The 17316-nt window shown below is 41.0% G+C and overlaps 1 protein-coding gene across 1 annotated transcript in view; it reads right to left on the minus strand.

Annotated features, from left to right (window-relative positions):
• The window catches only part of dnah5 (dynein, axonemal, heavy chain 5), a 350257-nt gene that overhangs the window by 215672 nt on the left and 117269 nt on the right, over nt 1-17316 (minus strand). Inside the window, exons 16-22 of the mRNA XM_080205374.1 lie at nt 16882-17053; nt 12927-13072; nt 10085-10238; nt 9560-9802; nt 8265-8455; nt 8062-8161; nt 7324-7466 (exon numbers count right to left, since the gene is read on the minus strand). Coding sequence (XP_080061500.1) covers nt 7324-7466; nt 8062-8161; nt 8265-8455; nt 9560-9802; nt 10085-10238; nt 12927-13072; nt 16882-17053 — 1149 coding nt within the window. The remainder of the gene's footprint in view (nt 1-7323; nt 7467-8061; nt 8162-8264; nt 8456-9559; nt 9803-10084; nt 10239-12926; nt 13073-16881; nt 17054-17316) is intronic.

Genomic DNA, 17316 nt, shown 5'->3' on the forward strand with positions numbered 1-17316 from the left:
CAGGAAAGTAAAGTTTAGACCAGGATAAGATCAGCCATAATTACATTAATTGCAGAGCGGGCTCGAAGCAGTGTTAACCATTGTGCCACCATGCTACCCATGTGTGAACCAGACTTAATCAATGTAAGTGCATGAGCAATAGAGTTTTGGATGTCCTTAGATTTGTCGCAACTGTCAAGTCTAAATACAGCAAAGCTATGGATAAAAGTTTCAGCAACAGATTAGCTGAAGCAAAGATGGGTAATTGTCTACTCCTGCACCTAATTCCTATGTTCCTACATCAACCATTCAAGCCCTTGGAGGGAAAAGGGCAGTTGCAGGTGGGCTAGTAATTTGCAAAGATGATGGGGACAAGAGTTGGTTTCTTGAGGAGGGATAATGATAGTAGAAAAGAAACTATGTAAGAGAGAAAACAGCAAGATCAGCCAACATGGGAGACAGGAAAGAATGCTGGGTTGTCAACAGTTTTATTGGGAATAAGGTCAAGGGAGCAAGAAGTGGAGGGTGGGTATCATGGGCATGAGGCATGAGGCAAGAGGGAGAGAATCTAGAGAACGATTTTTTTTTCTGAGCATGAAGTACAAAAACACTAAATAAAATTAGAAAATTGAACACCTCAAACATTCCTGAAACTAATGATTCATTGGGCTTTAATGACTGAGGAGAAGTTGACCTAGTGATATTATCGGTAGACTATTAATCCAGAAATTCAGCTAATGTTCTGGGGACCTGGGTTCAAATCCCACCACGGTAGATGGTGGAATCTGAATTCAATAAAAATATATGGAATTAAGAATCTACTGATGACCATGAAACCACTGTCAACTGACAGAAAAACCCATCTGGTTCATTAATGTCCTTTAGAAAAGGAAATCTGCCAACCTTACTTGGTCTGGCCTATATGTGACTCCACAGCCACAGCAATGTTGTTGACTCTCAACTGTGCTCTGAACAAAGGCAACTAGGGATGGTCAATAAATGCTGGACAGCCAGCAATGCCCATGTCCCATGAATGAATAACAAAAAATACAATTGTAACTTAGCAAAATCTGTTCATAAGGTCTTCAATAGAACCAGACTGTATTGCAAACTTTTACTCAAGAAATTCTGCAGGGAGCAATCACGAAAAGAATATTTATTGGTCTAAGCACAATCAATTACATGCTCTATTTGACTATGTTTAAATCACTTTTTTTTATTTTTCCCTTTTCCCAATGTATCCAAATTGTTGTTTTGTTTCCTGGGACTCAGGTGAAGCAGTTTGAAAGTTAAGTCCATTGTGAATTTAAATGGTCTTTTAAGAGAATGAAATCTAATTTTCAGCTTTTTCAGTATCTCAGTTTTTGAATTTTACATTGATTTCAGGAGAGATGAGAAGTAAACCAGAATGCCAATTAGGAAGGCAGTTTACTCTCAAAAGTTATAGCTGAAAGTTGTAGATGATGGACCAAACAGAATTGTCAAATGAAGAAGCACAAAGTCTTCATTCATGCATTCTATATCACCCTGCATCATTTGAGCATGAAAGTACTCTCAAAACAAAGATGGCAAAACAATACTTCTGACTCCAATTTGAACATGCAACTCCGGAACTGATAATAATAATTTAAAAGACAAATACGTGGGTCATATTTTTAATTGACATATCAAAATAACCACATTTTTAAAAAAATTCACTTACGTGATATTCATCATATAAAGAAGTTTGATGTTAAACAAATATGAAATAACCTTTTTACGGTCAGTGAGAATGTTCAGCAGTAATTATGGACTAAAAACACCATTAAAAACCCAGTTACACCTCATTCAAAAATGGGCAACTTATTCATGGGGTTTTTACAGCAAGGTGAAGACTGGAATTCTGTTAACAGTGTTCCATTCTCGATGTTGTAACCAGAATTGGGCATCACTTACGTTCTCTCTCTTTATACCATGAATCACTTGATAAAATTAAAATTCTAGGACCCTGAAGGCTCAGCCGGTCATCAATTACTCAACAACTAATACTAACTAGAGCCCGCCCAAAGCATTCATGCAAGCTGCCATTCTCCTGCTCTCTCCCTTATGATGTAGCGTTAAACAAGGAAAACCGCTGACCTTACATACAGCTGTGAAAAGCTGACTGGTATACACAATTAAATAATTCACCTTTAAACAATTGTGAACCTAGTACTATGAGATTTTTATCCCAAATGTAGGACTTCATTAAAAGCTGTTTCACAGTTATGAGTATTCAAAGCATGCAAACTTATTACAAGCACAACCCCACCAGTGGCCAGCCTAATGTGCAACATGCCATGAATACGCTGCTAACCTTTGCATCACAATTCACAGTCAGGAAAACAAAATTTCACATCCTGCCTAATTAAGTATGTCACATTTCCTGCTCTTATAACTCCATATAATTCTCCACACAGAGTGTAAGCAAAAAAGCTCTTGTCAGATCAATGATTTCTAATTGATTACATTCTGGTTTGATCTCAACAATGCCCAACTGGAGAAGCATAGAACCAATGACAGTGATATCTAAGTCCCACATTTATCCACATATATGCAAAATCCAGAAGTTGCTGTCAATTTCAGAGGAATTATGACGGTGAAAGCTTCCAATTTCACTGTCATTAATACCGCAAAAATCTGGTCGTACATATCTTACAAATGTTGCCTTGAGTGTAGTGACATCTCAATTACCATCCATACTGAAAGAGACCACGCTGATCAAAAGTTTATTTATTCATCTATAACATCTGTAATCTCCTTGCAGACAAAGCAGTTTAAAGTCAAATAAACGTGAAAATTTGCTATTTTTTGCTCTTTCATCGTTGGCTAAACTAACCTAAAAAAAATGAATTAACATTACAGGGACATGACTAAAATGCAAGTTTTCAATATTCAAATCACATTTTCTAATCAGCATTATCAATAGAGAGCACAGATAACATTAACGCATTAACAATTAAATTCATCTCCAATAAACGATCATATAGGTCTACTAGTCGCACTGAATGGGTTGGAATATGAGAAAAGAAAGTTGAGCAAAGACTGTCATCTGATCCAAGAGATTATACGAGCTCAGACAAAATCTTCTAGGAGAGGTAAAAAAGGGAGAAATGTGGTAAATTTTAGAAAATCCCTGGTGAATTTCCTCTAGATTCTAAGGCAGTGAAGCAAGCGCCTGGAGAATATCGTTATCCATGACATATCAGTGGAATCACATAAATAACTCCAAGTATATCACGATGCACTATTTCCCCTTGTTTTATTTTTGTCCTAGCTGTGAGTTGACCTTTCCAGCAATCTTACACCTCCCATACCATGTAAAATGTCTTTAGCTGTCTCTCCAGCTCTGAATTCAATTCAGTTGAATTTAGACACTTGTTATAGCTTTGCTTGTCCTGCTCATTGTTGGTTTCTCACATCATACCTAGTAAAATAAAAGTCACCAGAATTCTGGAGGCCCGTACGCTGCCCTCCTCTTTCAGCGAGACAGAGCTAAATACTTAAATACCAGGGGGACTAGTATCTTGGCGGGAAGACTGGCTAAGGCTACCGGGGGGACTTTAAACTAGAAAGGATGGGGGGAGGGAACTGTGTTGGGGAAACTGGGACGGAGGAGGTTCGCTCCCAGGTAGGGGAGGACCGCAGGCAGTATGCGAGGGAGGTTAGACAGGTGGTGGAGATGGGAAATGCCCAGACTGAGGGGCTGAAGTGTATATATTTTAATGCAAGGAGTATAGTGAATAAGGTAGATGAGCTTAGGGCGTGGATAGCTGTTTGGGATTGTGATGTGGTGGCCATTACGGAGACTTGGATGTCTCAGGGACAGGACTGGGTACTTCAGGTGCCAGGCTTCAGGTGCTTCAGGAAGGACAGGGAGGGTGGCAGAAGGGGTGGTGGCGTGGCACTGTTGATCAGGGATAGTGTCATGGCTACAGAGAAAGAGGATGTCGTGGAGGGATTGTCTACAGAATCTCTGTGGGTGGAAGTTAGGAACAGCAAAGGGTCAAAAACTTTGCTGGGTGTAATCTATAGGCCGCCCAATAGTGACAGGGAAGTTGAAGTGCAAATAGGGAAACAGATTCTGGAGAGATGTTTTAATAACAGAGTTGTCGTGATGGGAGACTTCAATTTCCCAAACATCGACTGGAATATCCCTAGGGTAAGGGGTATAGATGGGGAGGAGTTTGTTAGGTGTGTTCAGGAGGGTTTCCTGACGCAGTATGTGGACAAGCCTACGAGGGGAGAGGCTGTACTTGACCTGGTACTGGCGAATGAACCAGGGCAGGTGACGGATCTTTCGGTAGGAGAGCATCTTGGATATGGTGACCATAATTCTATCTCCTTCACAATTGCGTTGGAACGAGATAGGATCAGGCAGGCTAGGAAGGTGTTTGTCTGGGGTAAGGGGAGATACGAAGAAGTCAGGAAGTTACTTGGACAAATAAACTGGAAGGAGGCGTTCTTAGGGAAAAGTACCGAAGGAAGGTGGCAGATATTCAAGGAATGTGTGTCTGGAGCTCTGAATGACAACGTTCCGATGAGACGAGGGGGTTTTGGTGGGTCGAGGGAACCGTGGTGCACAAAGGATGTGTTGAACCTAGTCAGGAAGAAAAGGAAGGTGTACAAGAGGTTCAGGGAATTAGGAGATGTTAAAGATCTTGAGGAGTATAAGGACTGTAGGAGGGAACTTAAAAGGGAAATTAGGAGAGCCAGAAGGGGTCATGAGAAGACCTTGGCGAGTAAGATTAAGGAGAATCCCAAGGCCTTCTATAAATATGTGAAAGGTAAAAGGATAAGAAGAGAAGGGATAGGACCGATAAAAGGTGAGGGGGGAAAGGTTTGTGTGGAACCAGAAGAAATGGCGGAGGTGCTTAACGAGTACTTCGCCTCAGTATTCACGGTGGAAGCCGATCTGGGAGATTTTGTTATGGATTTGCAGCAGATGGAAAGGATTGAGTACGTGAATATTAAGGAGGAGGATGTGTTGGAACTTTTGAATTCTATCAAGATAGATAAGTCGCCGGGACCAGATGGGATGTACCCCAGGATACTGTGGGAGGCGAGGGAAGAGATTGCAGAACCCCTGGCGATGATCTTTGCGTCGTCAATGGAGACGGGAGAGGTTCCAGAGGATTGGAGGATTGCGGATGTAGTTCCTATTTTTAAGAAAGGGAACAGAGATAGCCCGGGAAATCACCGACCGGTGAGTCTGACCTCAGTGGTTGGTAAGCTGATGGAGAGGCTTCTGAGGGACAAGATTTACGAACATTTGGAGAGGTTTGACATGATCAGGAATAGTCAGCATGGATTTGTCAAGGGCAGGTCGTGCCTTACAAGCCTAGTTGAGTTCTTCGATAATGTGACTGAACACATTGACGAAGGAAGTGCCGTGGACGTAGTGTACATGGACTTCAGCAAGGCGTTTGATAAGGTCCCCCATGCAAGACTTCTTGAGAAGGTGAGAGGGCATGGGATCCAAGGGCCTTTGGCCTTGTGGATCCAGAACTGGCTTGCCTGCAGAAGGCAGAGAGTGGTTGTGGATGGGGCTTTTTCTGAATGGAGGTCAGTCACCAGCGGAGTGCCTCAAGGATCTGTTCTGGGACCCTTGTTGTTTGTCATTTTCATAAATGACCTGGATGAGGAAGTGGAGGGATGGGTAAGTAAGTTCGCTGATGACACGAAGGTCGGTGGTGTTGTGGATGATCTGGAAGGATGGCAAAAGTTGCAGCAGGACATAGATAGGATGCAGGACTGGGCGGAGAAGTGGCAGATGGACTTCAACGCGGATAAATGTGTTGTCGTCCATTTTGGCAGAACCAACGGGATGAACGAGTACACTATTAAGGGCAGAAGTCTGAGTAGTGTTGAGGAGCAGAAGGATCTTGGGGTCCGGGTCCACAGGTCTCTTAAATCGGCCTCGCAGGTGGAGGAGGTGGTCAAGAAGGCGTATGGTGTACTGGCCTTCATTAATCGAGGGATTGAGTTTAGGAGTCGGGAGGTAATGCTGGAACTTTATAAGACCCTTGTCAGGCCTCATTTGGAGTATTGTGCGCAGTTCTGGTCGCCTCACTATAGGAAAGATGTAGAAGCTATTGAAAGGGTGCAGAGGAGATTTACAAGGATGTTGCCTGGACTGGGAGGCATGCCTTATGAAGTTAGGTTGAGGGAGCTGGGACTCTTTTCCCTGGAGAGACGAAGGTTGAGAGGCGACCTGATAGAAGTTTACAAAATGTTGAGAGGAATAGATAGGGTGGACTCTCAGAGGCTATTTCCCCGGTTTGAAATGGTCGCTACGAGAGGACACAGATTTAAGGTGCGGGGAGGGAGGTTCAGAAGTGATGTTAGGGGTAAGTTTTTCACTCAGAGGGTGGTGAGTGAATGGAATCGGCTGCCGTCAGTGGTGGTGGAGGCGAACTCGCTGGGGTCTTTTAAAAGACTTCTGGATGAGTATATGGGGTTTAATGAGATTGAGGGTTTATAGATAGGTCTGTAGGTTGGTAGGTGATGTGGTCGGCGCAACTTGTGGGCCGAAGGGCCTGTTTGTGCTGTAGTGTTCTATGTTCTATGTTCTATGTTCTAACAGGTGGTGATTTAACTTGAGGGTCACTACACCACAGGCAAGGGGTAAGGTGGGGCCTCAACTGATGTGGGAATTGAACCTGCACTGTTGGCATCACAAATCAGGTATCCAGGCAACTGAGCTAACCGACCCCCCATGCCGGTATAAGTTCACACAATATTAAGTTCCACCCTGTTATCCAAAACCAATTTGGAAACTAAAAATAGAAGCTTCAAAACAATAATGTGTCCATGTTAACTACCAATTCAAGTTAAACTACTTCAAATTTCTTCACCTGCTTTTTAATTCACTCAATTCAAAGACAAATTTCATTTAAAACAGCAAATTGAACACATCTAGCCAATATCCACATGCTTATTTTATGGTGTGTTTGTCAGTTGAACCAGAACTCCTACTGTCTTCTCCCTCTAAAATCTGGCAGCTATAACTCGAAATTTTCTAATTTTACAGAGAAACCTACAGCATTCTATAATCATCAGTAAGATGGTCCCAAAGTAAACACTGATTTAATTCTACAGGGTTAATGTTACCCTTTAGCTTTTTTAATATGGAGCATCTGAAGCTGGAAAATTAAGATAGAGAAATCCGTGCACAACATTTGTCAGGTATATTGACCTCATGCCTAAGTTCCTGACATGGTTCTAAATTGTAAAACAAATCATTTTCTATGCGTAAACATGTACAAAATTAAACACAAGTCAAATTCTCCCATTCTAACCAGCTCTTTCAAGAAGCAGAGTTACCTTTTTAGTGGAATTAATGGCTGTGCTTAGCACAGAGCCCAGTTTAATGATCTCTTTGTTCTCTGAAACACATTTGTAGTGGTTCTTCGTTTGGACAGGAATGAGCAAGTTCACAGATGCAGAGGTATCTGAGATGCTGCCATCTAAAAGAGCGGACAATCAATGAAAGGAAATTGTGGCAGTTAGTTCTTATTCATATATCACTTCTATATCTTTCAGGAAGATTCATTAAATGTACGACAAAAACTAGGTATCACAAAATAAATAATGTTCAATAAAGATACAAATTACTGTATGTCAAGTATTCCTGCTCCAATCGTCATATTGATTCTGATGCTACATACGGAAGAAATTTTATTTTTGATTGTACCACCTGGTACAAGTATGTGAAAATGGTTAATGACTTTACAAAGGTGGACAAATACAGAACTGAAAAAGATGTCAGTGTTTTCTATTTCTGGGTAACTGTCCAATGAATGACCTGTGCTTACAAGGCTGACTGCTTTAATTTTCAGGCTTAGAACACTGGGCCTGCATGTGTCTAGTTATTAATATTCTCCAACACATATGCTTCTAAAGCTATGACAATTTGAACTAAAACATCAAGTTAGGGGAAAAGGCAATGGAAGCTGGTCTCAGCGAGTAGCTCTTCCAGACTTTATTCTGTGCTGAAAAGATAAAGGATTGAATAATTGCATGGGTTTTGTATTGGCTTGGAGCACTTGAAATTTGCATTACCGAAAACACGCCTGTTTGCTGTTTCTGGGACTCCATCTTCAGAATCACTGTCTCTGCTGCCATGCCTTGCTGCTGCAATCTTTCTTTCATTCATTTTTTTCTACCCATGTGAGAAGAAGCATATATTAATACAAAAATCAACAATGAATTATAATACTTAGTCAAATTGACAAAAGACAAAATCATTAAAGATCAAAACAAACCTTTGAAATTCTTTCTTTACTCCACTGACCAACTCCTCTTGGAACACTGATGATATATTCCACTGTTTTATTCAGAGCCTGTTGTACTTCATCCAGTGCAGGTATCATGGTGATATTGGGAATAGATAGCGTAATGTTAGTTCTGAAGATGGGATGGCTTGACTGCTTCTGTTTGCTGGAGAGGTCATTTTCTATTTGAAAAATTAAATGCATGCTGAACAAATTAATTGTTATAGGAGACCAATGTGTTCCCTAAAGCTGCTTTGGAAAATGAAATGTTATTCTTTCCCCAATAAAACTGTGCAATAACATTGCTGCTGCTTCTGATTGTGATGAAAGCAAGAGTACCAAGAGGTGGTCCCATATCACATGTTGTCTGTAAATTTTGAAATTCATTAATCCAAAACGAATATAGAAAACGCTAGGATATACGCAGTAAGTATGAAACATCTATGGAAAGAGAAACAGAGTTAATCACAGAATCCCTCCAGTGCATTCAGCCTATCAGGCTTGCACTGACTCTCTGACAGAGCATCATACTCAAGTCTAATCCCTGCCCTATCCCCATAACCCCACACAATAACCTGCTAATTCCCCTAATGTATGCATCTTTGGACACCAAGGGGCATTTTAGCATGGTGAATGCACTTAATCTGCACATTTTTGGATTGTAAGAGGGAACCGGGTCACCCAGAGAAAATCCACACAGACATGGGGCGAATGCGAACTCCACGCAGACAATCACCTGAGGCTGAAATTCAACCCAGATCCCTGGTACCGTGAGGGAGCAGTGCTAACAGTAGCGCTGTGCCACCATACCATTCACATTTCAGGTTAATGTCCTTTTCTCAGTTCTTTCGCCAGTTCCAAACAAAGGTCATCAATCTGAAATGTTAATTTTGTTCCTCTATCCAGCAATGCTGCAAAATCTTCTGAGTATTTCTAGCTTTTTCTGCTTTTATTGTACCCATATGTACCATTGCTCTATTTTTGCTGCTGCTGTCAGTTACATTTAATTGCGAAGTTATATAAACCAGTGACTGGTCCTCTGAGCGTTTGAGCACGTGTAAAAATCTGTCAGCACTCATCATTGCTATGCAAGCAACTGAACCCATGGTGTCACACTTGAAATGCTAATTGAGTGCTGTTTGCACTGTACTGATTCAGTTTGTATTCTGTTTTTACCTATACTAGTTCAGAAAGGCCACAATAATTGGTCGCGATGGTGTCTGAGATTCTTTTACAATCTGAAGCAGAATTAAGATTGTTTATGGTGAAGATGACAGACACTATACCTATAAAATAAAGCAGTGATGATGAATGAATGCGTTTGCGAATGGCCTCTAGAGTGTTGCGGGTGACCTTCAATAATGCATCCACATTGCGATGGCTGAAATGAGACAATAATTCCTGTGCTGCTTCTTCAAGTATCTCCATCGAGTCTTTCTTTTTCCTTTTTGTTCCTGGAGATAGGGAGTCACTGATCATCTGGCTTGCATTATAGGTGAAAGAGAATTTCTCAGATCTTCTTTCTTCTGCTGCAGAGATATTTGACGGATTATAATTTCTCGCTTACTTCACTGACCATATATTTGCACAAATATCAGGTTACAAATTGTCTATTTTGTGCTTTCTTGTTAAATAGAACAAAACTAACTTGGAAAATAATTTACAATAAGCTGTGTTAACAAAAATGATAACTACACCCCCTCTTCTGTAATTGAACTATAAAATTAAAACAGCAATTATCCTGTTATCAGACCATATTTTGTGCAGGATTTACTCCCAATCTTTAATCTCTTTGCATTTATATTTATTACCTTCAAGTTCTTTTTGATGTCCACTTCCACTGTTATCTTCATCCTCTTTACCCGGAGGCTCCAAATCCAGTAACATGTTGATAAGTTCATTAGCTGCTTCCTCCACCAAAGAACTTTTACAATGTAGCGTAAGGGCAGCGTTCACACACAATTCCTGTTGCAAAATGACATAATAAAGGTACTAAATTAAGTAACTGCTGCTCATGGTCATTTATTGTGATACTTGCATACCTTTAATCAACTACTTTATGCCTAAAAGTAATACCATCATATTAAAACTATACATGCACACCTGGCATGTGCCTAACAGAAATAAAGGTGCATTAACACGATGGCCTGAATTTTTGATCAGAGGACCTAACCATCCAGTCAAAAATGCTGGCAGATGCCCAAATCTAAAAGTCTCATTGCCAAACATAACCTCTGTAATTTTGAGGGGGGGGGGATGGAACCCGTGATAATTATAGACCCACAATTCATTAAGGCGCTGCACATGTAAATGAACAGCTCTTCCACTCAAGTGTGGATTTTGGTGAAGTAGATGTCTGAAACCCAAAATCTGAAGATTAGAACTAGTAGAAGCAGACCTGCAACTTTGGGATTCACTTGGACAGTTAGGGTACCATTTTGGAGTAGTAAAGTACTTCTTTGAACAGTGGACCCAGCACTGATCCCTGAGGCACATTGCTGGTCACAGGCCTCCAATTTGAAAAACAACTCTCTACAACCACCCTTTGGCTTCTGTCAAGAAGTCAATTTTGTGTCCATTTAGATACCTCACCCTGGATTCTGTGAGATTTAACTTTATGCAATAACCTACTATGTGGTACCTTGTCAAAGGCCTTATTAAAGTCCATGTAAACAACATCAACTGCACTGCCCTCATCTACTTTCTTGGTTACCTCTTCAAAAAACTCAATTAAATTTGTGAGACATGATTTTCCACTCACAAAGCCATGCTGACTGTCCCTAATCAGTCATTGCATCTCTAAATGTCTGTAGATCCTGTCTCTCAAAATATTTTCCAACAATTTACCCACTACAGATGTGAGGCTCACTGGCCTGTAGTTCCCAGGCTTTTCCCTGCAGCCCTTCATAAACAAAGGCACAACATCTGCCACTCTCCTATCTTCAGGCATCTCACCCGTGACTATCGATGATTCTCTCTAGCTTCCCACAATGATTATTCTATGCATTTGGAAATAAACACGATATTGCCAGCTGTCCCACGATTCAAGGATACCGTCTATTCACCAAATTGTGGATTTTTACCATAGAGTGTTCATGTGACTGACCAGGCTTATCCTTGACCCACAGACCTTTGAAGCACAAGGTAGGATGCTTACAATGTAGTGGGACCCAAAATGCAGGATTGGCTTTCTTTTCTTTCCTTTGCTACAGCCACTTTGCCTCATCATTGAGACATTGGGACTTAAAGTAGATACAGCTTGATGGACAAGTTGCTGCCATTTTAAACAACTGTTAACACGTTCCCACCAGTCCATACTTCCAGGAGAGCTTCAGAGTGTCTTAGAAATGTTTTTGTTCTCTCCTGGAACAGGCTCTTTGAGATATGAGGGGACAAATGGGGGAGATGCTTTTAGGTCATCTGCATGCAATGTCAAGCCCATCAAAGTTGATTTTGCAGGAGTTTTGTGGAGCTGGCTTCAAGGACAGTTGCATTTGTTCACCTGAATCCGAAGGATGTGGTGAATGCATTAACAGGGAGAGTTCTCTAGTTTCTTATTTGTTGCTGATATGCAGTGCTCACTGCAGCACAGGAGTATAGTGGCAACAATTCTCTGTTAACTAATGTTAACTTGTGAGGTCTTTATTGTCAAACACAAGCTATCGTAGTTCATAGAAAACAGAGTTGGCACAGCTGATGCAGTGTTGGATTTCCTCAACAGTGGTGGCCTTTTGAGGGAGGTGGCTACTAAGATATAGGAGGTGCTTAATATATTCCAGAGTCTCTCTTTCAACATATTGGAGAGGTAGAATATTTGGCTAACAAGATGTGGGTTGATACACAAGTTATGCTTTGGCAACAAACATGAACAAACCAAATTTTCTTGTTTATAGAACTGAAGAGATTGACAGCGGCATGGTGGCACAGTGGATAGCGTTGCTGCTTCACAGCTCCAGGGACCTGGGTTCGATTTCCGGCTTGGATCACTGTCTGTGTGGAGTTTGCACATTCTGTTCGTGTCTGCGTGGGTTTCCTCCGGGTACTCCGGTTTCCTCCCGCAGTCCAAAGATGTGAGGGTTAGGTTGATTGGCCATGCTTAAATTGCCCCTTAGTGTCATGAGATGCATAGGGTAGAAGGATTAGTGGGTAAATATGGAGGGATATGGGATAGGGCCTGGGTGGGATTGTGGTCGGTGGAGACTCGATGGGCCAAATGGCCTCTTTCTACACAATAGGGATTCAATGATTCTATGATAGTGAGCCATAAGGTGGCCAGAAATAGATGTCTACATCCAGGCCACTTTGATATACCTGATGGTTTCCCCTGCTGCAGAGGGCCTCCCCCCGATGACAATAAAATGGCTGTATGATATGAAATGGCCATTAATAATCCAGTTAATTTGATTAATTTGCTGCCATTCCCACTTCTGGGAATGCACTTTAACAGTGGGAAGACATCAGGCTTCCCTCTCAGTGCCTTTCACCATACTCTACAAGCCCTCTTATCTGCACCAGCTGGTAAAATTCCAGCCAGTCCTACTTAGGTTATAGCTGTAGTTCGAAAAAAAAGCCCAGACACACAGGAAATTAGCCAAACTATTATGTGGCTCCTTCAAGTGAAACACGGATAATCCATAAACACCTTTTACAGACCTTAGTCATCTGTACAAATTCTTCACATGCAATAGATTCCTCCTCTGGTAGTTTGCATAACTGTGTTGTGCTCATGTCTTGAAGTACTGCATCAATGCGGAATTCTATCAAATCATTCACACGATTCAACAGAAGTTCGAGTTCATCTGCAGATTATCACACGGACAGTTAAAACCAAAAGCAATCCTTATCAAAAGACTTCATAAATTGCAAAATATAACTGTTCAAACTAAAAAAAGCACTGCTGATATGGTGAACGATCCAGCATGTAGCTAGTCCAACATGCCACAGAATGGAAAGTTAAACCACTATGATCTCTTCGTAAGGTTTTCTTGGATCTGTGCTTAAATTACTGTACTGTGGAGATGCCGGCATTGGACCGGGGTAAACATTGTAAGACGTCTCACAACACCAGATTAAAGTCCAACAGATTTATTTGGTAGCAAAAGCCACTAGCTTTTGGAGCACTGCTCCTTCACCAGGTAAGTGTGAGTTCTGTTTACAAACAGGGCATATAAAGACACAAACTCAATTTGCAAAATAATGTTTGGAATGCAAGTCTTTACAGGTAATCATATAGCCAATGTGAGTGGAGAGAGGGTTAAGCATAGGTTAAAGAGATGTGTATTGTCTCCAGCCAGGTCAGCTAGTGAGATTTTGCAAGCCCAGGCAAGTCGTGGGGGTTACAGATAGTGTGACATGAATCCGAGAACCCCACAACTTGCCTGGGCTTGCAAAATCTCACTGTCCTGGCTGGAGACATTACCCATCTCTTTAACCTGTGCTTAACCCTCTCTCCACTCACATTGTCTGTACCTTTAAGACTTGATTACCTGTAAAGACTTGCATTCCAAACATTATTTTGTAAATTGAATTTGTGTCTTTATATGCCCTTTTGTGAACAGAACTCCCACTTACCCGATGAAGGAGCAGCGCTCTGAAAGCTTGTGGCTTTTGCTACCAAATAAACCTATTGGATTTTAAACTGGTGCTGTGAAACTACTTAAATCATTGTAGCCAGACATTATAGAAAAATCTCCCTGATGTATTTGACATGTAATTTTTACTGCTGGTAAGTACTTGTAAACTGCATGGGAACAGCTAAATCTGCTCTCCTACTGCTGACCTGAGGACAATGAAGGACTGTCAAAGATCTTTCCTAAGAATATTGGCCAAAGAGTCAAGAGAATGCAGCTTGACATTTTTAATGAAACTGTATCCTAAATGTGAGTTCAATAAAGAAAAGGAATTAAAGTTTGAAAATAATTCTAAACACATAACATTGTAAGATGCTCATCAAAAGCTACCCTTTCCTCTATTTGCTCCAGGATTACAAAGCAATTAATCATTCATTGACACATGAATGCAACGATTAGTGTATCTCCAAACTTTAAAAAAGCTCATTTCTCATGAGGAAATATGGTTGATTCGTTTGAGAACCACAATCTGGAAGATCAGTTTATAAATAATAAAGGAATAGAACTAGTGGAAAATGCCATGCTAATCATGGATTAAAAGCAGAATTTTCCCAAGCTCCACAACAGTGGGTTCAACAGTGGGCACGTGGGTGAACATGGCAGAGAGCCCAGAAATAGTTTTCACACTGGTGTGAATTTACAGCATGTTCTTCCACTGGCATCTGCCATGGCAGATCGGAAAACCTGTGGGACCAGCAGGAACTTAATTTGCATCCCATTAATGGGTTCTCCACACTGCCAGCTGGAAAACATACCAGCATGAAACACGTTTGGAACAAAGTGGCATGCAGATATTGGGCCTCACCTGAACAATGCCTGTGTGCCTATGGCTGCCTCCAGAGTTCAGGATGGAGGCCATCCACAACCCTGGAACAAGAGTGGCTGGGGGGTGGTGTGGTGGGAATACAGGTGGACCTTCCAGATTAGATGTCTTGGAGGGTATCCTTCTTTCAACCTTAGAATATTCCCAGATATCCAACTTCATTTTCAGGAGGTCCACCTTCTTTTTTCAATAGTGGGTCAGTGATGTTGAAACCTTTTAAATATGGCAGCCAGACATGATGGTGGATTACACACCATCAGACCTGCTCCACCATGAATATGGCATGAAACACCAGGGTGTATAATTAATGAGATCAGGATTGCAAGATTTGGTGTATTTTCCCACCAGCCTCCACAACAGGTAACACTTCATATTCCCACCCCTGCCACAACGCATAGTCTCAAAATGGGAGAACTCCATCTTTAATGAAGCTTGATACATCATGTGCATCTACATTCACTGATTGGGCACAAAAGCATAAAAGTGAACAGTATACATAACTAAATGAACAAGCATGCCATGAATACAGTATTATTTTCTATCTACACACAGTAAAATGAACCAAACAAATTGCCAGCTGACTCCAAGCAGGCTATCTGCTACCACCTTCCATTGAGGCAAGGGCCAACACAGAAATACAGATAGTAATACAATCAAGGAACTGAATATTGATGAAGAAGGTTAGAAGGAGTGGTAAATTATGAAAGGCCAATTGGTACAGGGCGGTTGGTAGCATGCAGAGTAACCCTCCCTGAACTGTATGGAGCAACAGGCCGTAGCGGTCTCCTTTGAAATGGAGGAAGCAACAGTAGCAGGAACATATTGAACAATTATTTGACCCCTTGTGCACTCACTGAAAAGTGGACCAAATATTAGAGCTTTTAACATGTGATGGAACTTCTATGAGTGGTGTCACGTAGGATTTTTGCACTGGTCTGGTTAAGCACAGAACAACATTAGTGACCAATGTAGTACATATGTCATTTTTGTAAACAGTAGGCAGAGTAGGAATATCTGTTATGAATGCTCATACTATTGATGTGTAGGTTTTTGAGTGTCAAGTACAAGATACAATTATGATTCATTCAGAGGGCTGTGATGGGTAATTATGGTGAAGAAATTATGTAACTGTAGATCCCTACAGGTGCCTGATAGATGAATAGACATTGTAAAGAGATGCCCTCTACCACTGAATTGGTCCAGATAAGTCTTCCTCTAAACAGTGTAACAAAACGATGGGCCAATTCACAATTTCACTGCACAAGGCATATTTGAAAATTCTGCCCACACTTTTATTTGTTGATCATATGCTTGTTGTGGCAAGGGTCTTGCAGATGGAGTACAATGTTGGTAAATGTGAGGTCATCCATTTTAGTAGGCATAACAGCAACATGGACTATTATTTAAATGGTGAAAAATTGCAGCATGCTGCCGTGCAGATGGACCTTGTGCATGAATCACAAAAGATTTGCAGATGCAGCATGTAATTAAGAAGACAAATGGAACCTTGTCCTTCATTGTTAGAGAATGGAGTTTAAAAACAGGGAGGTTAGGATGCAGCTATATAAGGTACTAGTGAGGCCATACCTGGAGTACTGTATACAGTTTTGGTCACCTTACTTGAGAAAGAATACACTGGCACTGGAGGGGGTGCAGAGGAGATTCAGTTGAGAAGGCTGGTTTATGAGGACAGCCTGAGTAGACTGGGACTATACACATTGGAATTTAGAAGAATGAGGGGCGGATGTTATAGAAACATTTAAAACTATGAGGGGAATAAATAAGATAGAAGCAGGGAGGTTGTTTCCACTGGCAGATGAAACTAGAACTAGGGTGCATAGCCTCAAAATAAGGGGGAGCAGATTTAGGACTGAGTTGAGGAGGAACTTCTTCACCCAAAGGGTTGTATATCTGTGGAATTCCCTGCCCAGTGAAGCAGTTGAGGCTACCTCATTGAACGTCTTTAAAGTAAAGATTGATAGATTTCTGAACAGTAAAGGAATTAAGGCTTATTCTGAGCAGGTGAGTAAGTGGAGCTGAATCCACAAAAAGAAAAGCCATGATCTTACTGAATGGCAGAGCAGGCTCAAGGGGCCAGTTGGCTGACGCCTGCTCCTAGTTCTTATGTTATGCTACAAATACAAAATATACTCACCTAAAGTTTCAGAAATCCTATTCAGGTATTTGTCAATGTTCAGTGAGGTCCAATTGAGAGAAGTCAAGCCTGGCTGAATTGCATTATCGACTTTCACTAAATGAGGACCCATCAACTGGGCAAAAGAATTTTGAATTTTTGATCTTATTCTTTTGTTTTCTGATAAAGTCATCTAAATATATGTAGAAAGGAAAGAATTATTTAGTTTTCAAAGCAGAGACAGCTTACAATAATACAGTTAATCAAGGTGATGTAAACAAACCACAAAAATCAAAAGATAAAACAAAATGCTTTGTAGAGGCTCAATGATAAGTAATTGGAACACAATTTATATTGTAAGCATGGAATGACTGGCATACAAAGAAATCTATGTTTCATTCACAAATTAGATAGGTTAGAAGCATTAAGCTGATAAAAATCAAATCGAATTTTTCA

Source organism: Carcharhinus amblyrhynchos, chromosome 2, assembly GCF_965287045.1.
Source record: "Carcharhinus amblyrhynchos chromosome 2, sCarAmb.v2.hapA, whole genome shotgun sequence".
Classification (NCBI taxonomy): Eukaryota; Metazoa; Chordata; class Chondrichthyes; order Carcharhiniformes; family Carcharhinidae; genus Carcharhinus; species Carcharhinus amblyrhynchos.